Genomic DNA, 26,927 nt, shown 5'->3' on the forward strand with positions numbered 1-26,927 from the left:
ATCTAATCGATTCGTTTCTCAGACTGTAACACAGCATGGAGCAGATATTGAACAGTGTTGTGTCCACGAATCAGTTGCTCATCAGGGGATTGTTTAACCCAATGGGTCGGTTTATTAAAAACAGTAAAACACATAACGAACTGGAAGCAGATGTTACCATAAACCTACAGCAGGATAACTCGCAAACCTATAGCAGACTATCTGGCAGGCAGAGTCACAACATTGTTTCTGAATAGCTCATCGTTTAAAATAAGCTTTCTTAGAAGCTAGTAAGAAAAGGAGACGGAGAATGGCTCTCAATGACCTTAGCCACCTTCAGGGCACCATTGCCTGACTACCTCAGTCAGGGGTCATGTGCAAACTGTTAGAGGTTGAGCTGGATTGTAGTTATTGACTATGTGCTGACCCACGCTGCCAGTGTTGCCAGGATCACTGGTACCCACAGCTATACACATGCAGGGACAGAGCCAACACTGTACAGTTGACTGCCCAGGGGCTGTATCAGGGAGGTGTAGAGGTGCAGGAAAGTAAATATCACTTAGCTCCCACCATACCAGAGAGAAGCGGGAGGGCGGGGCGGTAGCTGGGACAGTGGGATTTCCAGTGGTGTATCCACTGTATACACACGACACTGTGAAGCCTCATATGTGACAGGGAAATGGCACAGACTCCACTCGCATCAACATACAGTTGGTGTGAGCACGCTCTGAGCATCGGCCTGGTGAATATCACTCTCCATCCCCGCTCACAGCACCCCCACCCCCACACCCCCCACCAACCTCTCCTGGCAATAACCACGACACCCTCAGCTATTCTCCCTTTGGGGAGAACTGTGGGCCACCACATTGTACCAGATGCTACCTGGTCCATGACGAAGGATGCCTTCCACATGCAAAATTCCACTGCGCCTCCAACCAGAGGAGGGCAGCTGTGCCAACAGTTTGCATTTGTATAGCAAAAGCCATGAACGCGCAAGGAATGCAGTGGAACGAACTGTAAGTGAGGGTGTTCCACTGCTACAGCCTCAGGAACAATCCATCTCAGCCTCGATTATACTAAACGACCAAGACTCAATAATCCTCTGCAGGGGAGAACTGCGTGGATTCACTCCCCTCTCTGAGAGAACTGGACACAGAATCAATCGACAGATTCAAGAAAGAAACAGATACCTTTCTGATGAAAAGCAGGATAAAGGGCCCTGGGGAGCAGGAGCAGTATGGAAAGTGGGAGTTGAGGCCAGAATAAGATCACGTCAAATGGCAGAGTGAGCTCAAAGGGCAGAATTACCTACTCCTGCTCCTGATTCCCGGGTTCCCCTGTCACGTCCTCGAAGAATATTGTATGTTTCAATCAGGTCACCTCTCAATCTTCTGTTCAAGACCCCCTTGCAAAACTGAAGTGCCTGTGTAGATAATTAACTCAGATTACTCACATGTTTGTTGGCATTATCAGACCAAGGGAGAAATAATGATGAGAAAAGTGTGAAGTAAAGGCAAATCTGCAAAACACTGGAGCCTAATTTTTCATTGTTTCTGGCGGTTTATTGGATTGCAGGGGATAATGGAGGGCATTAGCCAAGCTGCAGTCAGCATCAGAGACATTGAGACTCGCTAACTCCTTCATTTGAATTTCTTCTGCAGTTGTTTTACAAACTGCTGCATTGCAGGAGAGTGACGATCCATAGCGTTTATCACTTCCATACACTTCATCATCTCCTCGTGGGCCTCATCAAATAGCTCCTTGCCCACGGCACACTTGACCCGCTCGCGCCATTCGATGAGTTTAGGCCGACCTTCCAGGGGATCGAGTCCAGTTCCTATGGGCTGTAGGGAAAGGATAAGAAACAAAATAGAAAACTGAAGACTAGGCTGAGGGAGAAGAGGGAGACAGATAGACAGGAACGTAAGTGAGAATGTAAGTGGGAATGAGAGATTAGAGAGTGACAGATTCCCAATTTAATCAGCGGCCAAAGCTGAAATGGATTGGCCACCGGGTCCCCTTTCATGTTGGCAGCCAGTGCCCAGTGTAATATATGTGAAAACATAAAGGACTCGCAGGGTATAGAAGAATGGGCGGGGGTTTGAACTAGTGGACCCTGCTATTGTCATTCCTGTCACTTAATCTGCTTCAACAGTGATTCACTTACACTCCTTCTCCAGTGCTGATTGGCTGGATGGCTGGTTGGCAGTGTAGAGAGATGCCAACAGCGTGGATTCAATTTCCACCCTAGCTAAGATTACTGTGAAGGACTCTTCTTCTAGGCCTCTCCCCTGACCTGACCCATGGTTAAAACACCACCAGTCATCTCCCTCTAGTGAGACAGCAGCCCTTTGGTCTGCCAGGACTAGAGCACGTTTACCTTTAGACCTCCATGATACCTGCAATGGGCCTATATTTGTCCCAGGTAACTTCTCCCCTTTCATATTCCTAAAGGAGCTTAAACAATCAATCAGTCTCCATATTTCTCGCCAGTTTGCATTAATATTTTTTTTCCCTTTCTATGTCAGTTTATTAGTTCTTCTTTATTGGTTTCTAAATTGCTCCCAATCTTCAGGCTTATCACTTTTTTTCTTATATCCTTAACTGCTTTCTTTTGGTCTATTGTAACCTTCACTATTTATTGATTTACTGTTCCCTTTGGATGCGTGTGCCTTTTAGGAATGTATTTCTGTTGTAGACCATGCGATATGTTGTTAAAAACTAACCACTCCTAGCAAACAGTCAATGTTTTCATGCATTTTCCAATCCGCCACACTCATGTGCCCCTCACAACTTTACAACTTCCTCTGTTCAAATTTAAGACCCTAGCTTCAGAACAAACTCAATTACATTGAACAAAACAGAAATTGCTGGAAAAGCTCAGCAGGTCTGGTAGCCTCTGTGAAGAAAAAAATCAGAGTTAACATTTCGGATCGGAACAGAAAGAGTCTGACGAAGGGTCACTGCTACCCAAAACATTAACCCTGATTTTTCCTTCACAGATGCTGCCAGACTTGCTGAGCTTTTCCACAATTTCTGTTTTTGTTCCTGATTTACAGCGTCCGCAGATCTTTTGGTTTCTATTACATTGAAGCTTAATGTGGACTTAAGGTCACTATCTTTCAACACACTCCTTTAACAGCAAGGAAATGAATTAGCCCTTTCTTGTTACATTACTCTAAAACCGAAACAGCCCAATCCTAATTGGTTCATCAATAAACTATCCAGAAACCCATCTCTTATCCAATCCAAGAATTCATCCTCCCTCGTGTTAGAGCTGATTATGTTTACCCAGTCTATATGTAAACAATGTTATATTGCATCTGTAATTTACTGATTTATAACATGCCTAACACTACCAGCACATTGGTGCGTGGTAAACAATTATCCTTGGATATTCAGTTCCCACCCTAAGTCACACTATCTTTGCCTGATCACCTCAATTTGTGCCTTCAAATCATTAAGCTTGTGATTGCGAAGTGCATTCAGATAACATACCTTTAATTCTGCCTTTTCAATATTATTCACAATTCTGATCCTATTTAATGACCTATTAATAACTATTTTTCTACCTCTTTTCACCAGTTTGGCTTGCCTCAAATTGCAGTTTGGTTTCACTCAGGTTTCCACTCCCCTTCAAACCCTCTCTAATCATACCAGTAAATCCCTCTGGGAGGACATTAACCCTAGTTCTGCAATGATGCAGCCTGTCCATCTTAGATAGGTACCACTGGGCCCCAGAATTGGCCCCAAAGTCCAGAAATTTGCTGCTATCCCTCCTACATGTTCAATTCTTCGATTCTCCCATTCTTATCCTTGTGAGCGTCTTATACTTGGGGAACTATTTATATTATTCCTTTCGAGATCCTGCTTTGTAATCTCTGGCCTGTTTTCAGGACCTCATCCCCCTTTCTACCGAGGTCGTTGGTACCAACGTGGGCCATTACCTCTGGCTGTTCATGCTCCATTGTACCCTCGAGCATAGCAATAGTGAAAGCTACAGACAATCCTGGAGCCATATCGACAGCCACAGAAAACATGGGAACATAGGAGCAGGAATAAGGTATTCAAGCTGTGAAGTCTGCTCTGTCATTCTAGATCACAGCTGATCACATACCTCACCACTGCGTTGCTACAATGCCCCATTATCCCCTGATGGTATGAGTAACAAGAAATCTATCAATCTCTGCCTTGAACTTATTGACTGGAACACAGATATAATGCCTGTTTGTTCCACTAACTGAAGACTCCCCTATCATTACTACTATTCTATACAGTGTTGTTAATGCCCTGAATCTCACTGCCCCAGTTAACTGTGTCATTTGCCAACCTTATCCAATGGTTTACATATATTCATTCTAACTGGCATTCCTAATCCTCATTGTTCTTTTTATCCTGCTGTTATCGTATATGGCATTACTCCTTTGTCTAGATTTGCCCCAAATACTCACTCCTTTATGCCCACCTTACACTCTTGGATTTTTTTATTCATTTGTGGGATGTGGGTATCCCTGGATAGCCAGCATTTCTTGCCCGTCCCTAGTTGCCCCTTGAGAAGTTGGTGGTGAGCTGCCCTCTTGAACTGCTGCAGTCCTCCTGCAATGCCCGTAGGGAGGGAATTCCAGGATTTTGACCCAGCAACAGTGAAGGAACAACAACATATTCTCAAATCAGGATGGTGAGTGTCTTGGAGGGGAACTCGCAGGTGGATGGTGTTCCGAGGTATCTGTTGCCCCTTGTCCTTTTAAATGGAAGTGGCTGTGGGTTTGGAAGGTGCTGTCTGAGGAACTTTGGTGAGTTTCTGCAGAGCATCTTGTAGATAGTACACACTGCTGCTACTGAGCGCCGGTGGTGGAGGGAGAGGGATGTTTGAGGGTGTGGTGCCAATCAAGCGGCTGCTTTGCCCCGGATGGTGTCAAGCTTCTTGAATGTTGTTGGGGCTGCACCCATCCAGGCAAGTGGGGAGTATTCCATCACACTCCTGACTTGTGCCTTGTTGGTGGTGAGCAGGCTTTGGGGAGGCAGGATGTCAATAGTAACCTCCTGAATGTTGATAGTAGGGGATATAGTGATGGTGACAGCATTAAATTTCCTGGGGTGAAGGTTAGATTGCTTCTTATTGGTGATGGTCATTGCCTGGCATTTGTATGGCACTTAGCCACTTGCCACTTGTCAGCCCAAACCTGGATATGGACTGCTTCAGTATCTGAGGAGTCACAAATAGCGCTGAACATTGTGCAACCATTGGCGAACATCTCCACTTCTGGCCTTATGATGGAGGGAAGGTCATTGATGAAGCAGCTGAAGATGGTTGGGCTAGGACACTGCCCTGAGGAGCTCCTGCAGAGATGGTCTGGGGCTGAGATGACTGACCTCCAGCAGCTACAACCAACTTCCTACAGCAAGGCATGACTCCCAACTGTTCTATTTGTACAAGGTGGCCACCTCCTTGAATCTGTAGTCATCCCTCTTGTACAGTGCTTCCAATCAGATACTGACCCTCTATCTCTTCCTATTTCTAGTCTTGATAAAGAGTAATCCAGAGAGTATTAGTTCCATGTTCTCAATTTGTAAATTATTCCATAGCACCTCAAAGTCTGATCATATGACCCAAATGTGACTAATTGTCATTTAAACAACATTTTGGAGCTAATGAAAAGGAAAGCAACAGTTTGTGAGGCGCATTTTCCAATTCAATTTCTCGGAATTCCACCTGAGTCCATCCAACCCAATTTGTGGAACCCGGAGATCACTCTATCCATTGGAAGGTGCCATCGAGCCCAGTTCCAATTCTCTCACCTGCATCAGCTCGACGAGAGCGACCAGGTCAGCCAGGGATACTTCCTGTCCTGCGATGTACGGTCTGTCCTGCAGAAACTTGTCCTCAAGGATCTGGATGGATGTTTGCAGATCCTCTACTGCCTCGTCCATTCTGTCCTTGGGCATTGGCTGCCCAGTTAAAACTGGCAACAGGCTCTAGGGGCAAACACATGAGGAGAGGTCACCAGGCAGAGGGTAACTCACAGGAGGTCATCTACTGGCCTGGGGATCATGGACAGAGCAAGGACTGAACTCAAACATTGGAATTGTGTTCAGGCAAGCTTCTGTCTCACTTACATTTTGTCAGTGTCTGTGCAAACATAAATGCTAAACAAATCTATCCATTTTACAAACTGATAGCCACGTTTTTAATTAGGCAACATAAGACCTTCTGAGTTGTACAAGAATTTTATTGTACAGGTAGTTCTCCTAGAATGTGATAATTGTACTTTTGCATGATCTTGCACTATAGAAACTCATGCTAGAGAAAATCACTGTAGAAAATTGTTATAGAAAACCGCTATAACTGTACAGGAGAAAGTTCGCATTATCCATTCAGTGTCCACTATTCGTCAATCGATTTACAGCCAATTCACATTAATGACACACGCGTTATAGCAGAACTACCTGTAAACTTATAGTTGAGCAGATACATCAATAGAACATAGAACATAGAACAGTACAGCACAGAACAGGCCCTTCAGCCCACGATGTTGTGCCAACCACCCTCTCATCATCCTGAATAAACATTCACCCAACATCTCCAATAAACTTCTCATCATCTATTAAACAGCCCCTGTAATCCCCAAAAAACATGTCTCCGTCACCCCCAATACACATACCCCGTAATCTGCAATACGCATCTCATCATCTCTATTAGACATCCCCCTGTCACCCCCGATAAACATCCCCCTGAAATCACCTGTAAACATCCCGTTGTCATTCCCATTAAACCTTCCTTGTCATCCCTAATAAATATCTCCTCCTCGTTCCCAGTAAACATCCCTTCATTGTCCCCAAAGTGCATCCCCCTGTAGTCCCCAATGTGCATCCCCCTGTAGTCCCCAATAAACATTCCCTTGTAGTCCCCAATGTGCATCCCCCTGTAATCTCCAACATACATCCGCCTGTAATCTCCAATAATCTCCCCAACCACATTAAACATTCTTTCATCATCCCCAATAAATATTCTCCCATCCTCCCTAATAAACATACCCCTGTAATTCCCAAGGAACATCCTCTCATCATCCCCAATGAACATTGCTCTGTTATCCCAAATAAACATTCCACAACATCCCAAACAAACATCCCCACAACATCCCTCATAAACATTCCCTCGTCATCCCCAATAAACATCCATACGTCATCCACAACAAAAATCCTCCTGTAATGCCCATTAAATATCCCCTCTTCATCCCCAATAAACACCGCCCAGTAACCCCCAATAAACATATTACAGCTGAACAAAGGAGACTACAGAGGTATGATGGAGGAACAGGGCAGAATTGACAGGAAGAGGATCCTAGCAGGAAAGACAGTAGAATAGCAGTGGCAGGAGTTTCTGGGAGTAATTCAGGAGACACAGCAAAAATTCATCCTTGGGATAAAGAAGCATGGTACAGGGATGATGAGGCAACCCTGGCTGACTATGGAAGTCAGGGATAGTATAAAAGTAAAAGAGGAAGCACAGACTGTGGCAAAGGGCAGTGGGAAACCAGAGGATTGGGAAGCTTACAAAGGCCAACAGAGGGCAACAAAAAAAAGAAATAGGGAGGGAGAAGATTAAATATGAGGGTAAGCTAGGCAGTAATAAAACTGCAAGTGTTTCTTTAGATATATAAAGGGCAAAAGCAAGGCAAAAGTAGACATTTGGCCACTGGAAAATGACTCTGGAAAGATGGGAATTGGGAACAAGGAAATGACTGAGCAACTGAATAATGACTTCATGTCAGTCTTCAGGGTGGATGACATGAGTAATCTCCCAAAAATTCAAGAGAGTCAGGAGGCAGAGCTGAGTATGGTGGCCATCACCAATGAAAAGGTGCTCGTTAAACTGATTGGCCTGAAGGTGGATAAATCATCTGGACCAGATGGACTCCACCCCACAGTTCTAAAGGACATAGCTGAAGAGATAGTGGAAATGTTAATGGTGATCTTTTGGGAATCACTAGAGTCAGGGAGGGTCCCAGAGGACTGGGAAATTGCTAATTTGACACCCCTGTTTAAAAAGGGAGTAAGACAAAAGATGAAAAGTTATAGGCTGATTAGCCAAACCCCAGTCGTGGGTAAGATTTTGGAGTCCATTGTAAAGGATAAGATTTCTGAATATTTGCAAGTGTATAGTGAAATAGAGCAAAGTCAGCATGGTCTCATCAAGGGGATGTCATGCCTGACAAATCTGCTAGAATTCTTTGAGGGAGTAACAAGCAGGATAGACCAAGGAGAACCGATGGATGTTATTTACCTGGACTTCAAGAAGGCCTTTGACAAGCTGTCGTACAGGAAGCTGCTGTGTAAGATAAGGGCCCATGGTGTTAGAGACAAGATGCTAGCATGGCTAGAAGATGTGCTGTCTGGCAGAAAGCAGAGAGTGGGGATGAAAGGGTCTTTCTCAGGATAGCAACCAGGGACAAGTGATGTTCCACAAGGGTCAGTGTTGGGACCACAACTTTTCACTTTATACATTAATGGTCTAGATGAAGCAACTGTGGGCATTTTGGCTAAGTTTGCAGACAATACGAAGATAGGTGGAGGGACTGGTAGTATTGAGGAGGTAGGGAGACTGCAGAAGGATTTGGACAGGTTAGGAGAGTGGGCAAAGAAGTGGCAGATGGAGTACAACGTGGGGAAGTGTGAGGTCATGCACTTTGGTGAGAAGAATAAAAGCATGGATTATTTTCTAAATAGGGAGAAAACTCAGAATTCTGAAGTGCAAAGAGACTTGGGAGTTCTAGTCCAGGATTCTCTCAAGGTAAATTTGCAGGTTGAGTTGGTTGTCAGGAAGGTAAATGCAATGTTGGCATTTATTTTGAGAGGACTTGAATATAAAAGCAGCGATGTGCTACTGAGGCTTTATAAAGCCCTAGTCAGGCCACATTTGGAGTATTGTGTGCAGTTTTGGGCCCTGTATCTCAGGAAAATGGTCCCAGGAATGGAAAGCTTAACATATGAGGAATGTTTGAGGACTCTGGGTCTATACTCATTGGAGTTTAGAAGCATGAGAGGTGAATTGAATTGAAACTTACAGAATACCGAATGCCTGGACTGAGTAGATGTTGGGAAGATGATTCCATTAGTAGGAGAGATTAGGACCTGACAGCACAGCCTCAGAGCCTATAAGCTGTGGATAACAGCCTGTAAACCCAATAAAGATTACCCCATCATCTCCCTCCCCATAGACATCCCACTGTAATCCCCAATAAATAACACCCTGTAATCCCCAATAAACATCCTCTCTGATAAACACCAACATTTCCCCAATAAACATTATCTGCTGTCCTCAATAAACAACTGCTGCTCCAGTGAGTGGAAGCTCACCTACCACCTTCCAATAAACAAATCCTCTCTCAGGTGAATAGCTCTTCCCTCTAACCAAATTCCCTATTTCCCAATGACCATCTCCTAAATCCAATGCCTTTTCCTGTAACGAAAGCCCTTGCTGCAATGTCCCCCTCTGGTAAATGGCCTCTTCCTGAAAGACCACCCCTGCCTGCCCTGCCAATAAATGGCACCACCATCAATAGGCGCCTCCTTCAGCTTCCTTCCCCACCTCAGGCTTTGGGATAAGCAGGGAGAATTCAGGGACTATGTTGAGGAAGGAGAGGGAGAGAGGGTTGTGGAGATGTTTAGAGAAGGGATTTGAGAGATTAGAGTCTCAGCAGCTGACGGCACTGCCATATCTGGCCGGGCAAAGAAATTCGTGAAATGTCAGTGAGGGCAGGGAAGTCTGAGGAATAAAGGAGTGTGGGGAATAACTTCTTTGTGGATGCTGACTAAATCGATCCTGTCCAAGAAATGAAGCAAGAGAACTGGTGTTGTTACCCTGAACATGAAAAGCCTGGATCCATGATATCGAATGGTCGTGTGCTGCCAGGCCAGATATTCATCCACACGAGCGCGCCTCTGGAGGTCAGCCGGGTACCAGTGGTCGGGGGTCTTGTATTTACACGCCAGGTACTTCAGAATCGCCACACTTCAGGACAGAAGCAGAGAGACGGCCTGTTATCATCGTCACTGTCTGTCAGGGTCACTCCCTGCTCCAGCATCACTCTCTACTCCTGCTCAGTGCCCCTGTCCACCCACTCTCATTCTGCTCATTCAGCTCTAAAGCTGCACCTCAGAGTTCAGGCTGCAGATGGATCCCACCCTGAGGTGTCTGTTTGGGTTTTTCCTCAGGATTTCTGTGTGTTTTCAATCCCGTAAAGCTCAACCCACATGTCACATCCTGTTCTCTATACCTCTTCCCTCTAGTATTTAACACTTCTCTTAAGTTGCTCCTTAATATTCCCTATTCTCAGATGAGTCCCTTAAAATCAGAAGAATTAGAAACAGGAGCAGGAAAGCATTCAGTTCCCCCAGCCTACAGCACCAGTCAGTAAGACCAAGGCTGACATCGGTGTGAATATAACTCCATTTCCCTGCCTGCTACCTATATAACCTGCTCCCTTTGTCTAAGCCTTGGATTTATTCAGGGACCCAGTCTCCACCACTGCCTGGGACGACATTCCAAAGATTAACAACCCTCTGAGAAACTCATCTCCACCTTGCATGGTTACACCGGTTTGAAGATGTGCCCCCTAGTTCTAGGTTCCCCAGAAAGGGGGAAACCACCTCAGTGCATTAACCTTGTCTCACCACCTCAGAGTCTGACATGTCTCAGTAAGATCACCTCTGCTCTTCCAAACGTTAATAAGTACAGGCCCAACATGCTGAAATCTTTCATCAGGGGTCAGCCCCTTCAGCTGAATGTAGACGCAGTATTCCAAATGCGGTCTCACTAATACCCTAGATAGTTATAACATGACATTTCCTACTTTTATACAGTGATACTCTTGCAAAAAGTACCAATATGCTATTGACTTGCCCAATTTGTCTTTTTTATTCATCCATGTGACGTGGGCATCACTGGCTGGGACGGCATTAATGCCCATCCCTAGTTGCCCTTAAGAAGGTGGTGGTAAACTGCCTTATTCAACCACTGCAGTCCATGTGCAGGTAGGTAGACCCAAAATGCTGTTGGATGGAAGTGATTATAGGCTTGGAAGGTGCTTTCTGACGATTCTTGGTGAATTTCTGCACAGCATCTTGTAGATAGTACACACTGCTGCTACTGAGCATCAGTGGTGGAGGAAGTGGGATGTTTGTGGATGTGTGCCATTAAAGCAGGCTGCTTTGTTCTGGATGGTGTCAAATTTCTTGAGTGTTGTTGGGGCTGCACTCATCCAGGCAATTGGAGAATATTCTATCACTCTCCTGACTTGTGTCTCGTAGATGATGGACAGGCTTTGGGGAGTCAGGAGGTGTGTTACTCGCTGCAGTATTCCCAGCTTCTAACCTGCTCTTGTAGCCACTGTGTTAATATGGTGAGTCCAGTTGAGTTTCTGGTCAATGGTAAACCCCAGGATGTTGATAATGGGGGGATATGGTGATGTTGAACTCATAGAATACAGAAGAGACAGTAGGAGCTGCTGATGCTGGAGTCTGAGGTAACAAGGTGTAGAGCTGGATGAACACAGCAGGCCAAGCAGCATCAGAGGAGCAGCAAAGTTGATGTTTCGGGTCTGGACCCTTCATTAGAAGGTAGTCTTGGTCATAGAAGACAGATTGTAGATGTAGAGGGGTGTTTTTCTGACTGGACCTCTGTGCCTAGTGGTGTTCCACAAGGATCAGTGCTGCGACCTGTGTATTGCTTGTAATTTATACACAAATGATTTGGATGAGAAAGTGGGCGGCCTGAGTATAAGTTTGCAGATGCTGAGAACATTGGTGGAGTTTGGAGTTGTGTGTAGTGATACAGTAGGATATAGGCCAGTTGCAAAGTTGGGTGGAGGAATGGCAGATGGAGTTTAATCCAGCAAAATTTGAGATGAAGCTTTTTGGGAAGTCAGACGCAAGAAGAAAATATACAGTAAATAGCAGGACCTTTAGGAGCATTGCTATACTGAGGGATCTTGTGATGCAAGTCCATAGTTCCCTGAAAGTGGTAACATAAGTGGATAAGGTGGTTAAAAAAAAGATGTGCAGCAGGCTTCCCTTCATTGATTTGTGCGTTGAGTATAAATGTTGCAGCTGTATAAGACTTCAGTTTGGTCACATTTGGAATATTGTGTGCAGCTCTGCTTCCCACACTATAGGAAGGATATGCAGGCTTTGGAGGGGTTGGAAAAGACGTTTACCAGGACATTGCCAGGACTGGAGTGTATGAACTATAAGGACAGATTAGTCAAACTTGGATTGTTTTTGCTAGAGTATCGAGGCTGAGGGCGCAATCTGACAGAAGTTTATAAAATGATGACAGGCACAGATTGGGTGGCTAGTCAGAATCTCTTTCCCAGGGTGAAATGTCAAATTCTTGGGGGGGGGGGCATAGGTTTAAAGTGAGAGGGGCAAAGTTTACAGGAGATGTGCAAGGCAATCTTTTTATGCAGAGGTGATAGGTGCCAGGGGAGGTGGTGGAAGCAGATACAATAAGACGCATTTTTTCACATGACTAGGCAGGGACTGGAGGAATACTGACCATGCATAGGCAGATGGGATTGGATTACAATGGGATCACGGTCGTTACAAACATGGTGGTCTGAAGGGCCCGTTCCTGTTCTGTTCTATGTTCATTGTATGTCAAAGGGTTGTGGTTACATTGTCTCGTATTGAAGATGGCCATTGGTTAGCATATGCCAGGCATGAATGTTTCTCACCGCTTTCCAGCCCAAACGTGGATAACTGTCCAGGTCTTGTTGTATTTGGACATGGACTTCTTTCACTATCTATCCAAGAGTCCTGAATGGTGTTGAACGTTGTGCAATCATTAGCAAAATCCTCACTTCTGACCTTGCGATGAAAGACCATTTCTTACAGAGAAATTACTCATTTCGAAAGAGTTGTGAATCTGTGGAATTCACTAACCTTGTGTGTGAGGGATGCTAGGACAACAAGTAAATTTGAGGTTTATTAGTAACGGGTTGAACAGTTATGGAGAGCAGGCAGGAAAGTGCAGTTGAGGTCAAGATGAGATCAACCATGATTGTACCAAATGGTAGGTCAGGCTTGATGGGCTGAATGGCCTCCTCCTGTTCCTATTTCTTGTGTTCTTCTGAAGGTCATTGAAGAAGATGCTGTACATGTTTGGGCCTAGATTGTATCACTAGTATCAGTGTGCTAACTTCTATATTTCATGTACAAAGACATTTAAATCCCCCTGTACTTCAGAATTCTATATTTGGATCAGACACTTGCATCTGAAAGATAGTCTGGGTTCAAATCCCACCGCAGGGCTTCAGCTCCCTGGTCAGGATGAACATATGCTTCTGCTATCTCAACCCTCCCAGCAAGGTAAATATATCCAAATGAACCTATTGTTAATCTCAATCCTCAACCAGGAATGATGTTATATCATTATAGGAGCTCTGTCAACACTATTCGCTACAGACTTGTCCTAAAGTAAAATGCCCTCACTTCCAAGGAGTATTCAGACTAAACGGAGATATCTTAGATCAACCATGATTACATTGAATTGATGGGTGAATGGTTTACTCCTGTTCCTCCTTGGGCTGAGGAGGGCCAGATGGAGTTTAGTTTAGATAAATGTGAGGTGCTGCATTTTGGAAAGGGAAATCAGGACAAGGTCCTGGGGAGTGCTGCCGAACAAAGGGACCTTAGATTGCAGGGTCATGGTTCCTTGAAAGTCACGTCACAGGTTGACAGGATGGTGAAGAAGACATTTTGTATGCATGCCTTTATTGGTCAGCGCATTGGGTTTATGAGCTGGGAGGGTCATGTTGCAGTTGTACAGGACACTGGTTAAGCCACTTATGGAATACTGCGTTCAATTCCATCATAGGAAAGATGTTATGAAACTTAAAAGACTGCAAGCAAAGATTAACAACAATGTTGCTGGGGTTGGAGGCTTTGAGCCCTCCAAAGTGTAGAATACACAAGCAAATTACATCCTAAGATTATACCCAAAATCATATATAGATCGTTGTTTTGCTCTCATCTCTGTTTTGAGAAGATGTTATGTAAGACCCCTACCTTCTGCTTGGCTGCTGATAGCCAGGCCTGACCTCAATGTCCACATAGCTAAAGAAATCTCTCTTGCTTTGGCAATTGACTTTTGTTGTGTAAGCATATTTTTTTCAGATGGATTCAATATTTGTGTGTATTTCAGCTTGTCTCAAGGCTCTTGGCTTACTGCAAACAATTTCAAGGCTGCGAAAAGCTTTCACTTTGCTTTTGGCAAAGATTCGAATTCTGCATTAGTTGTGTTGGACCTTTAACAGACAGTCCACTTCAGAGCCAAGGGAACCTTGTGGTATTGGAGAGATCATTCAGAAATGGTTCGCTCATCTGATTTCTGGGATGAAGGGATTATCTTATACGCACCATTTGGGCAAGTTTGGCTACGTTCGCTGTAGTTTAGAAGTGAGAGGTGATTCTATTGGTAGGATGTTGGTGAGGCCACGTTAGGAGTACTGTATGTAGTTCTAGTCACTCAACTATAGAAAGGATATTATTAAACTAGAAAAGATTTGCTGGAGCCCTACCTGAACTGGAAGATTTGAGTTATTAGGAGAGGTTGGATAGGCTGGGACATTTTCCCTGGAACATAAGAGACCAAGGAGTGACCTGATAAAGGTCTATAAAATCACGAGAAACATGAGTATTTAGCCAACAGTTTCTCCCCATGGTAGGGGAGTCTAAAACTAGAGGGCACAAGTTTAATGTTAGAGGGGAGCAATATAAAACAGTCCAGGGGAGCAATTTCTTTCACTCAGACTGTCCGGAATGGTCTGCCAGAGGTAATGGTGGGAGTGTGTAAAATTTTGTTATTTAAGAAACACTTGGACAGGTACATGGATGGGATGGGTATGGAGGGATATGGGCCAAATGCAGGCAAATGGGACTAGATTGATTGTGAAAGCTGGGCAGCATGGGAAAGTTGGGCTGAAGGGCTCATCTCCATGCTGTAAACCTCTATGACTCTGAGGTGATTTAACAAGAGGGATGCTTTGCCTTGTGTGTAATGTTCCCTCTAAGCCATATCACAGGCACAGTCATCACAGGCACAGACATCAGAAGCAGCTCCTGTACACAGAACGTGGAGGTCCATATTGTGGCTGAAACAATTGGAGGAAGCGTAGCTCACCAGAGAGGATAGAATTATGGTACACCAATTAAAAATGGATGTTTAAGATGGAGATTAGGGTATTTAGTTCACTCAGAGGAGCATGGATCTGTGGAAATTCCTTCCCCAAGCAGCAGAGGAGGCTGGGTCATAGTCATGGAGATTTACAGCATGGAAACAGACCCATCAGTCCAACATGTCCATGCTGACCAGATATCCTAAATTAATCTAGTCCCATTTGCCAGCACTTGGCCCATATCCCTCTAAACCCTTCCTATTCATGTACCCACCCAGATATCTTTTAAATGTAAAACTGTACCAGCCTCCACCACTTCCTCTGGCAAGGCATTCCACACACGCAACACCCTCTGTGTGTGAAAAAGTTACCCCTTAGGTCCCTTTTACATCTTTCCCCTCTCACTGTAAACCTAGGGCTCCCCTACCCTGGGAAAAAGGCCTCACTGAGGTCATCCCCTCAGCCTCCGACACTCCAGGGAAAATAGCCCCAGCCTATTCAGCCTCTCCCTATGGCTCAAACCTTCCCACCCCTCATCAAACGCGATAAAGATGCTGAAGGTTCGAAGAAGAGTCACGCAGGTCTCACAACATTAACCCTGTTACTCTCTCCACAGGTGCTGCCAGACCGGAATTGCTCCAACACTTCCTGCTTTTATTTCAGGTTACCAGCATCTGCAGCATTTTTGGTTTGATCTGAATGCAACCAGTTTGAAAACTGTTCACTATGTTGCTTTCTGGAAGCGAAGGTGTTATCTTGGGAGGAAAGATATGCCTGTAATCATTGGTATTTAGAAGAGTGAGGCAATTGTATAGTAAAACATTAAATTCTGAGTGGCCTTGACTGGGGAAATGCTGACATAGCCTTTCCCTTCGTGTGGAAATCGAGAACTAGGGGGCATAGTTCAGTTGGAATGTTGTCTCCCCCAGGTGATTATTCTTCCGAATGGCCTCCTGCAGATATCGGTGGAGGTTGGGTCACTACATACATTTAGAACTGAATTAGACAGTATTTCAACCCACAAAGAGTCAAAGGTTATCAAGATGAGGAAGGAAAGTGGCTTTCCGGCCAGAATCAGATCTGCCATGATATTACTGAATGTCAAAGCAGGCTGAAAGTGTACATGGCATCCTCCTGCTCCTGCTTATTATGTTTTTATGATCTTCATGCCCTCTGTTTCTGTGGTACAATAATTTAACAAAATAATTCTTTCTCCCATTGGCCACAAAGCCCTCACCTCAGTCAGAGCAGCTGAACTCAGGAGCATGTCCTCACCTCTCTCCCATGGTGAAGTCTCCATCCTTTAGAGCTGGCACCAGTCTGAGGGGATTCACTTTGCCAAACTCCTCACTGAACTGCTGACCTGCAGACAACATGAGACCATAAGAAACAGGTGCAGATGGTACACCATTCTCGAGCCTCCTCTACCCTTTAATAAAATCATAGCTGGTCTGCCACATCCACTCCACCTTCTCACACTTTCCCCTGCCCTCAAATTCTCAAAAACTTATTGAGCTTTGTGCTTGATATATTCAATGGTTGAATAACCATAGCTCTCTGGTGTAGAAAATCCCAGAAATTTCTCCTCACCTGATAGATGACTAATCATTCATTCTGACACAAAACCCCCAAGCCAGGGGAAAGACCCTCCAAGCACTTATTCTATAACTTTCAAAAGAACTCTTCAACATTGCATTCCATTTGCCTCAGTCTTTCACCTTCCCCAGCATAGTCCTTCAAAGCACTCCAGCTAAATTTCCTACCTAATACAATATCATCAGTAACTGTACACATTCAACTCACTCATCCAAACCAATGAAATGGATTATAAATAGTTAAAGTGCAGACATTGAAAATCTAAATCAGCATTCACTGGTTCCCTTATCTTCCCAACTGGAGAAAAACCTTCTAAAACCAACAGATTCATTTAAAGTTTTGGCAAAGATCTGTAGCTCGGGTTGTGGCTGAGCTTGTTGACTTGCTCACCAAACTGGCTTGTTCTTGTTCAGATGTTTCATCACCATGCTAGCTAACATCATCAGTGGAGCCCCCAGTGAAGCGGTTATTGTACTCAGAGGGTCCACTGACAAAGTCACCTAGAAAGGTGGCGAAACTATTTTTTAACTGAGAATATTTCTTCAGCTTTCTCGTTCTTGAAGGGTCCTTCGTGTGCCCATATTTTTAGAATGGTTTACAGTGTTGTTATCTACCGTGAAGATTAATGCAAGGAATTTTCTTAAAGTTCGTGCCATTTCCTTATTCTCCACTACAACTTCCGTGACGCCATTTTGTTCTAAAAAGCGTGTTCCCGAAAATCTCCGGGTACCCCACCAACCCCCCTGGCCGAGAATGACAAGTTGCACTTTGAGGGCGAAATTTGAAATTCAAGTCCGACGATGAGGCACCAAAAACCTGCAAACGCTTCTCTATACAACTTCACTTGTTCAGCTTTGCTAGGCTCAAGTTCATTTTCCTAAATTGAACAGCTGTCCTTCTAGATGGTAGTGGTCATGGGTTTGGAAGGTGCTTTCTGAGGATCTTTGGTGAATTTCTGCAGTGCATCTTGTAGATAGTACACACTGCTGCTACTGAGCATTAGTGGTGGAGGGAGGGAATATTTGTGGATGTGATGCCAAAAAATGGGCTGCTTTGTCCTGGATGGATTCAAACTTATTGATTGTTGTTGGAGCCATACTCATCCAGGCAAGTGGGAAGTATTTCATCACATTCCCGACTTGCACCTTGTAGTTGGTGGACAGGCTTTGGGGAGTCAGGAGGTGAGTTACTCGCCACAGAATTCCTAGCTTCTGACCTGCTGTTGTAGCCACTGTGTTTGTGGTGAGTCCAGTTGAGCTTCTGGTCAATTGTAATCCCCAGGACATTACTAGTGGGGGATTCAGTGATGGTAACACCATTGAATGTCAAGGGGAAGTGGTTAGATTATCTCTTGTTGGTGACGGTCATAGTGTAGCATTTGTGTCACGCGAAGGACACTTGCCACTTGTCCAGATCTTGTTGCATTTGAACATGGACTGCTTCAGTACCTGAGGAGTCACGAATAGTGCTGAACACTATGCAATCATCAGTGAACATCTCCGTTTCTTACCTTATGATGGAGGGAAGGTCATCGATGAAACAGCTTAAGATGGTTGAGTTTATTTTGATACGCAATGCAAAAAGGGACCTCTTGTGGAACAGTGGTAATGTCCCTACTACTGGACTGGGAGGTCCCAGGTTCAAATCCCCACCCACTCCAGAGGTGTGTAATAACATCCCTGATTGATCAGAAAAATAGGTTAAATAGAAAATGTAGACAGGCAGGGCTGGAAACACTGAGCGCATCCTGCAGGAGTTAACATTTCCAATAAAATATAATTCTCATTCACAGCTGGAATGGTAAGAATTTCCACCACTTTGTTTTTATTTTAGATTTCCAAATCTGCAATATTTTGCTTTTATTATCAGCTCCTTTAATGTAAATTCCCAATCTGCCTAAGCTAACTTGCCCTCATGCCCATGTTGGCTTTGTCCAGGTTTAAGATCCTAGTTTTGGAGTTTACAAAATCACTTTCGAACTTGATGTGTAATCTCTACTTTTATTGTCACTCTTTCAGGAAGACCCTTTTTCCATGAGGTTATTAATGAATTCTTTCTCATTGCACAATATGACATCCAAAACAACCTGTTTCCCATTTGATTCCTCAATTTTCTGATCTGAAAAGCTATCGTGTATACATTGCTTGAACTCATCTTCTACATGTTTACCACAAGTTTGATTTGCCGGTTGTTATGAAGATTAAAGTATCCCTTGATTGTGCTATGACCTTTACTGTGTGCCCCTGTAATTTCTTGACCTAAATTCTTTTTTACAATATAAATACTGTTTGGGGGAATGGCTTTAAACCACTCTCACAAAACCCCTTGCTCTGTCTTAGCCCCATCCAGACTGATTCTCCTTGATTTTCCCTTCATCCCACTCTTTAACATAGCTACCCTCCCCACCATCCCTATTCCATCAACCACCACCTTTTCTACTCTCTAAAGTCAACAATCCTTGAACAGATAGACAGGTAGCAGTTCAAGAAGGCAGTTCATCACCACCACCTCCAGGGCAAGCAGGGATGGCAATAAATGGCCAGCCTGTGATGGCCTCATCTTTGAAAGAATAAAAAACAAAATCCTGGAATATTTAGATCCAACTTTGGTCACTTGCTAACCAGACTGCCTTAAGGCAATTAGATCAAATTTATTAACTTCTATCAGTTCATCTAATTTCATGTGAATACCTTGCACTTTATGTTTGACTCTTCATTAATTTCCCTGACGCCACCTTAGTCATTAATGTTTGTTCCTCACTCTGCCCCTTCCGGATCTGTTCTGTCAACTTTTACCCAACAGTCTGCTCCATTACTCTTACTGCTCTCCAATTTCTTGAATCCTTTCATCTCCTTCACTAGTTTGCAACCCTAACTAATCCCTGACTATTTGATATCCTGGGAAACCGGCCTCAGAATGCCTTATGGTGAAGTTTGTCCCAGTGGAAGGCACTCCATTTTATCCTCAGTAGCCAGGTGACGGTGACACGTGCAATGAAACACCTGGCCTCTCAAAACACTCTGTCAGCCATGTATGTTATTCCTAGTTTATCCCTGTGCCAATCAGTGCCTTGCTGTGGCAGCAAATAGGGATATTGCATTAGCCACCTTTCCTGTGAATGCCAGCATCAGGGGGAGTAACTGCACACACAGGAATACAGTGTCGTGCCTCAGTAATGTCACTGGCCCCATCTGCGCAAACCCCAGGGAGTATTTTATCAAGCAGATGGGTGAGGGAGAGTATGTGGAGGGAGGGGCACGAGCAAGGTGAGTGTTTGAGGGGACGTGGTGGAGAAATGAGTGGGTGGGGGACAACAGTGACAGAGTTGTGGTGAGCACACAGCAATGAGATGCAGAAGTAGCCCCAGCACTGGAGGGGTCCAGGCAGTGGGACAGGCGAGTGAGAGGGGGACTACTCTGCTGTCTGTGTTGGGGAGGATCCCCAGTTCCAGCTTAGTGATGCCAATCACACAGTCACCAGTGACATCAGGGGCTTGTACCAGAGATAATGGGAACTGCAGATGCTGGGGAATCCCAGATAACAAAGTGTGGAGCTGGATGAACACAGCAGGCCAAGCAGCATCTTAGGAGCACAAAAGCTTTTGTGCTCCTAAGATGCTGCTTGGCCTTTTGTGTTCATCCAGCTCCACACATTGTTACATCAGGGGCTTGGTTTGCTTGTGTGAGGACCATTTTGCTCTAATACATAATCAGGTCATCTTATATTTGAAGTTTTGCTTTTCAGCTTGGATCCTAACTCCTCAAACTCTTTGATAGATCCTCAATCTTAGTTATAGAGTTACAGAGCATGGAAACGCACCCTTCGGTCCATGCCAACCATCATGCCAAACAAAAGTTGCCCCACCTGCCTGGTCCTAGCACATATCCCTCCAAACATTTCTTAATCAAGTACTTATCCAAATGTCTTATAAACATTATCATTGTGCCTGTATCCACCACTTCGTCTGGAATTTCATTCCACACACAAGTCTCTGTCTGAGTAAAAAAGTTGCCCCTTGTGTCTTTTTAAATCTTTCTCCTCTCATCTAAAATACCCCCACAAGTCTTGAAATCCCCCCACCCTAGGGATGAGACACCCACCTTACCTGTACTCCTCATGAGTTTATAAACCTTCTATAAGGTCACCTCTCAATCTCCTGCACACCAGTGATAAAAGTCCCAGGCTATCCAGCCTCCCCCTGTAACTCAAACCCTCCATTCCCGGCAACATCCTGAGGAATATTTTCTGAACCCTCTCCGGCTGAAGAGTATATTTCCTACAACAGGGTGACCAGAATTGGATACAGTACTCCAGAAGAGGCCTCACCAATGCCCTACACAGCCTCAACATGATGTCCCGACTCCTATACACAAAATGTTTGAGCAATGAAGGCAAGTGTGCTAAACGCCTTCTTAACCGTCCTGTCTACATATGATGCAAACTTTGTGTACCTGAACACTGAGGTCTCTGTGTTTTACAACGCTACCCTAGTTCTACCATTGTATGAGCCACAACAACTGGTTTCTCACCTCCCACTGCAGGTCATGCTTCAGCTGAGAGGTGCTGTGTTCACTTTAGAACTGGACAGTGGTGAAAGAAACCGTGCAACTCCCAGATACAACTGCATCTCCCCGAATATACCCCATTCGACCGAAATCACATATTTTTCCACAGCCCACCACCTAAATGGTCCTCACACCACAGTGCCACGGTCAGTTTGCTCATCCACCCTACACTTATCATTTTCATTCGAGCACACAGCAGGATATCAAAGCATCTGTCAACACTCATGGCCCCTTTTACCCAGTCAATCACTGACAAGAAACAAAGCCAATGCAAAACAGAACTTATGTCCTGTTCTGAATTGTGAGGAAGGACCCGAAACGTTAACTCAGACTTTTTTCTTCACAGATGCTGCCAGACCTGCTGAGCTTTTCCAGCAACATCTTGTTTTAGTTGCAAAAGCAGAACATTCTGTTGATCAGATATGACACTTTGTGGAATGATTCCACGTGTATCAGGTCAAGGGCTTAGGGGATAACAGCACAACAAATGGGAAACAAGAGAGGGAGAGGGCAGCAGGAACAGGATAGGAGAGATGGAAGAGGAGAGATGAGAGATGAAGAAAGGTGAAGAAAAGGGAACAGCAAAAGAAGACAGTGGAGGGATAGAGGTGGCATAGGGAGGAGAAAGGAGAGAAGAGGTGAGGGAGAAGAAAGAGATTGGGAGGGAGTAAAGAGCTGGGGGAGAGAAAGGATAGAGAAGAAAAAGAGGAGACTAGGAGGGAGGAGAGGGAAGAGGAGAAGGAAACCAAAGGAGGAAGGTGGGAGTTGGTAGGGAGGAGGACATAAAGGGAAGAGGAGACAGGAGAGACATTAGGAGAGGAAGGGAGCAAGATGTCAGAGACAGAATATGGGAAGGGAAGAGGTAGGAAAAGGAGCAAGTGTAAAAGCTCAAATTGCAGAAAATGTTCATGAGGCTGTAATGTACTGGACTCTGACATTCTACTGAACCTTACCTTTCGACAGACTGACCAGCTTAAACTCAAACGCAATGTTATTCTTCTTGGTGAAAATGTAGACAGCTCTGCAGGGCTGCGAGTGCAGATCCAAATACAGCTCCAGGCCCATGGCGTTCCCTCTCGAGTTTGCAGAAATAACAGGACCTGAGGAACCAGAAGCTCAGCCTTTGCCTGATGTCAAGTCAATCCCTCCCCCAGTTCCCACAGACACGTAGTAGAGGAGTGACTAAAGATCAAGTGATTGGAAGCACATTCCTGCTCCAAAGTGAAAAACAACAAATCTCGCTATGACTTGCCAAAACCAAACAGTATACACAGGATGAGGAAATGTGATCACATTTCTTAAAAATATGCCATCTGATTATTTATTGTTTCCACTCGTGTTCCAAGATTTTTAAACTGTACAGAACTGTGCGCAGAATTCTAAGTGCCAGGAATCTGTTCCAACCAGACGGAAGACACAGCTGCAGCTCTCCAGTTAAAGAATTACCCCATAAATTAAACACTAACTGATGTCTCCTGTGACTGTAAGTCAGCTAGAGAATGTAACTTGTGCTTAACAGAGACGCACTGCTGATACCTGTGTGCCCCTTGAATGAGGCAGACAGCTCATTCATGTTTGATCGCTAACCCTGAACTGAGAGATTTGGGCTGCTCTAGTTCTGTCCTCATGCGCATCATTGATTTTAATGGTTCTACCATTTGTGGCCCTATTTCAGTTGTTTATAGGCCCCAGTTTCTGGAATTCCCTTCTTACACCTCCCCAATTCTGTGCCTCACTCCCTTCCTTTAAAGTGCTCCTTAAAACCTACCTGTTGAACCTACTTTTTGGACAGCTGATCTAACATTCCTTTCTGCAGCTTGTTTCATGATGCTCCCATCACAGGCTTTGCGGGAGTAAGAGGGTGATGTTGTATGTTGTTCTATTGTTAGATATAAGTTGTTAAGTTATTGCTATTGGCACAATACAGAGTGCAGGAGGATGTGTCAGGAACAGCACCAGGCATACCTGAATATGAGGTATAAACCTGGTAAAGCCACCAAACAGGACTACTTGCACACCAAACAATGAAAGCAGCAAGTGATAGACACAGCTGAGCAATCCCACAACCAACGGATCAGATCTAAGCTCTGCAGTCCTGCCACATCCTGCCGTGAATGGTGGTGGACAATTAAACAACTCACTGGAGGACAAAGCTCCATAAATATCCCCATCCTCAATGATAGAAGAGCCCAGCACATCGGTGTAAGATAAGGTTGAAATATTCACAATTTTCAGCCAGAAGTGCCGAGTGGATGTTCCATCTCCCTTCTCCCACCTGCTTCTCATGGAAATGTTTTGAAAACCACTGAAAGCAGTGGGTCATACATCGGGAAGATGTGGAGATGTGGGTTATGGGTGGCATGATGCATCAAGGGCATGGTATTGCTCAGTTTGGACTGAATTGCTGAACATAGATTGCATTTATCTTAAAGCAAACCCAGCAATGTTTAATACAAAGAGAAATTGGCAGGCATCTTTATGACACATGTTGGCAAATTTTAGCGGAGTGACTCTATGGAATTTGGAAGTATCCAAACGTTGCTTGTATGTATTCAAAAGTTTTATTTAAACAGAGGGTCTTCTGTTAATAAAGCAAGTAGTTAGGGAAGTGGTAACAAGAACTGTTGATGCCAGAAATCTGAAACAAAAACAGAAATTGCTGAAGAAACCCTGCAGGTCTGGTTTCATTTGTGGAGTTCTGAAGAAAGCTTATTGGTGCTGAAACATTAAATCTGCTTTCTCTCCACAGATGCTGCCAGACTTGCCGACTTTCTGATTGGAGTTGATTGGTTACTAAATTAACATTTCATTAAAAAGTTGGAATGCCTAAAGTTGAATATGTTGAAGCCTGAGTGATTTGAAAGATTACTCCACATGCACATGTACATAATAGGTCAGCATAGAATCTCTACGGTGTCGAAACAGACCCTTCAGCCAACAAATCCACACCAAATCAACCCACAGAGCATCCCACCGCACTATAACCCACCTAATCTACACATCCCCGAACATTATGGGAAATTTCCCATGGTCAATCCACCTAACCTGCATATCTTTGGACCGTGGGAGGAAACCCATGCAGACACGGGAAGAATGAGCAAACTCCACGCAGGCAGTCACCCGAGGGTGGAACCGAACTCGGGTCCCTGGGTGATGTGAGGTAGCAGTGCTAACCACTGAGGCACCGTGTTTCAGTAACTGAAAAGTTACTGAAGATGAATTTGGGGAAGATGAGGGAATTTGGGCCTAACAAAGAGGGCTGGCATAATTGGGGACTAAAGTTATTGTTTTATTAAAAAACATGAGGATAAAGCAAATATTTTCCTCATCATTACAGGGATAAATGCTTTCTAGATAAAGATAACCACACCTCATCACCAAAGATGGGAACTTAACAATACATTCATATCCAGCAAAATATTATACTTCTCGAAGCTTAGTATGCCCAGTGTCAATTCTAGTATATGCATAATAATGGTGTTACTGTAAAAACATCTGCACTGTGTACACATTTGTACTAAAGTGCATAACAGCCATGCTAATTTCAACAATGTCTATGTGAAGAAAATTTGTCTGATTATAACAGCATCCATGCTTGCAAAACAACATGTGTAAATAAGAAAGACATCTGGGATGTCTTTCTTATTGAAGGATCTGGGATGTTTTAATGCAATTTCTACAGGAATTGAAGAACTGGATTTCTCACACGGCAGAATTTGACAAATCATTTTAACAGTGGAATGCAACAATATTGTTACTCAAAATGTTCAGCAGGAAAAGCTATCGCTGCCTCCCTAGTCCCTGAGAGACCATGGGAACCAGAGAAAAAATGCTTTCTTTCTCACAGAGAGAGAGAGAGAGAGAAGGGGGGTGGTGGGAGGTGGGGGAGGGTGGAAACTTACTGGGATGTTCATTTTGGCTGCACCTCGATTGAAGGACTGCAAAAGGCAGGGGGTGGGGAGGGAAGATTGAAGTCAGCTGGGAAGGGAAGGCCCCTGCACATTTAAGGAAAAAAGATGCAATCAAGAATGTCCTTTGAGACAAAGTTTGTGATCACTTTGCTTTGCATTCAGGCTCCCCTCTTACAGCAATATTATTTTTAGCTGGGAAAACAGTTCTTTCAATTAATGACTGGTAGTAAGACCACGATGCACAGAATAAACTAGCTCCAGCAAAAACAGGGATTTATGATTCGGTACCAGAGATATCAGAGACAGTTAGAGAGAGCAGGTATATTGACAGAACATTGAGGAGAAACTGCCTAAGTGCACCTTGAACACTCTCGAATCACCCAATCAAAGTTTGTGAATCGAGTTGGAGACAACTGAGCAGATGGAAGGAGTTGGAAGAAAACTCTCCAAAGCAATTTGATTTCTGACCAGGAACCATAAATCACAACCAGAATCACTGAACACGAAGAGAATTTAAAAGAAAAACAGGGGGTCATACTGAGCTACCAACTAAAGAAACCAGAGCTTGGGGGGCTGACTTCCAGCAGTCTGAAAATCACTGGAGGAGGGAAGGCTTGTGAAATAGCATTGGAAAACATTGGAAGTGAAGTTCAACATCTTGCCAATATTCCCAGAAAATGGGAACAGTCACTGTGTGGTTGCTCATGGGCCAGAGGCGTTTCACTGGCAACTGTACAGGCCTCAGCTCAGTGTTTCTATTGAGTCAGCCTTCCAAAGGAGTTCCAGTGAAGGACAGGGTGGCACTGGGCTTTTTGCTTCTGGGAATGGGGAATGCAAAATCCATGGAAGGGCTTCTTCACAGTAATGGTAACCATGCCTGCTCACCCTGTGGACCCGCTGACCTCCAAATTGCCAGTGGAGGGTACATGGTCCCTCACCTCCAGTTATTGCTTGCTCCCCAGACATCAAAAAAGATTCCTACTTACACATTGAGGATGCCTCAACATGGAAGTGCCCTCTCCTTCTCCCAGCTGCTTTGGCAGTCACCTTCAGTGGGAGGCAGTACTGAGGCTATCAATGAATCAACCTCAGTTTGCGCTTGCAGTGGTGAGTCACCATCCTTAATCAAAATGGGCACCACACACTTAAGTGAACATTGCCTGTAAAATCAACCCCAAGGTCCAGTTTATCCACCAGCCAATCTCATACCCTGCTTAGAGTCCGAGCACTGGTCTTCACTGTCACTGTTTAAGAAAGGTGGTCAGAAAAACCCAGCGAACTATAGACTGGTGAGCCTGACACCAGTGGCGGCTAAGTTGTTGGAAGGGACTCTGAGAGACAGGATTTTTGTGTATTTGGAAAGGCAAGGACTAATTGCGGGTAGTCAACATAGCTTTCTGAGTGGGAAATCGCGTATCACTAACTTGATGGAGATGTTTGAAGAAATGACAAAGAAGATTGATGAAGACAGAGCAGCAGACCTTGTCTATATAGACTTCAGCAAGGCATTCAACAAAATTCTGTACGGTAGACTAATGTTTCCTTTCTTCAGTACCAGCCTCAGCACGGACCCAGTGAGGCATTCTTTCTGCCCTGCCCAGCCCAGCCTGAGATAGTCTCTCAGTACAACCTCCCGGCTTGGTGTGATGGTCTCTCAGTACAGCCTCCTGGCTTGGCGTGATGGTCTCTCAGTACAGTCT

At 44.5% G+C, this 26,927-nt stretch overlaps 1 protein-coding gene across 1 annotated transcript; it reads right to left on the minus strand.

Annotated features, from left to right (window-relative positions):
• Window positions 1–1,519: 1,519 nt before the first annotated feature.
• On the minus strand, window positions 1,520–22,601 carry LOC125463959 (glutathione S-transferase theta-1-like). Its single transcript, XM_048555783.2, has 5 exons — window positions 22,270–22,601; window positions 16,431–16,518; window positions 9,841–9,991; window positions 5,779–5,955; window positions 1,520–1,823 (listed from the first exon to the last, which is right to left on the minus strand). The coding sequence occupies exons 1-5, from the start codon at window positions 22,379–22,381 to the stop codon at window positions 1,620–1,622; spliced, it is 732 nt and encodes a 243-aa protein (XP_048411740.1). The 5' UTR covers window positions 22,382–22,601; the 3' UTR covers window positions 1,520–1,619.
• Window positions 22,602–26,927: the final 4,326 nt, after the last annotated feature.

Source organism: Stegostoma tigrinum, chromosome 26 (genome assembly GCF_030684315.1).
Source record: "Stegostoma tigrinum isolate sSteTig4 chromosome 26, sSteTig4.hap1, whole genome shotgun sequence".
Lineage (NCBI taxonomy): Eukaryota > Metazoa > Chordata > Chondrichthyes > Orectolobiformes > Stegostomatidae > Stegostoma > Stegostoma tigrinum.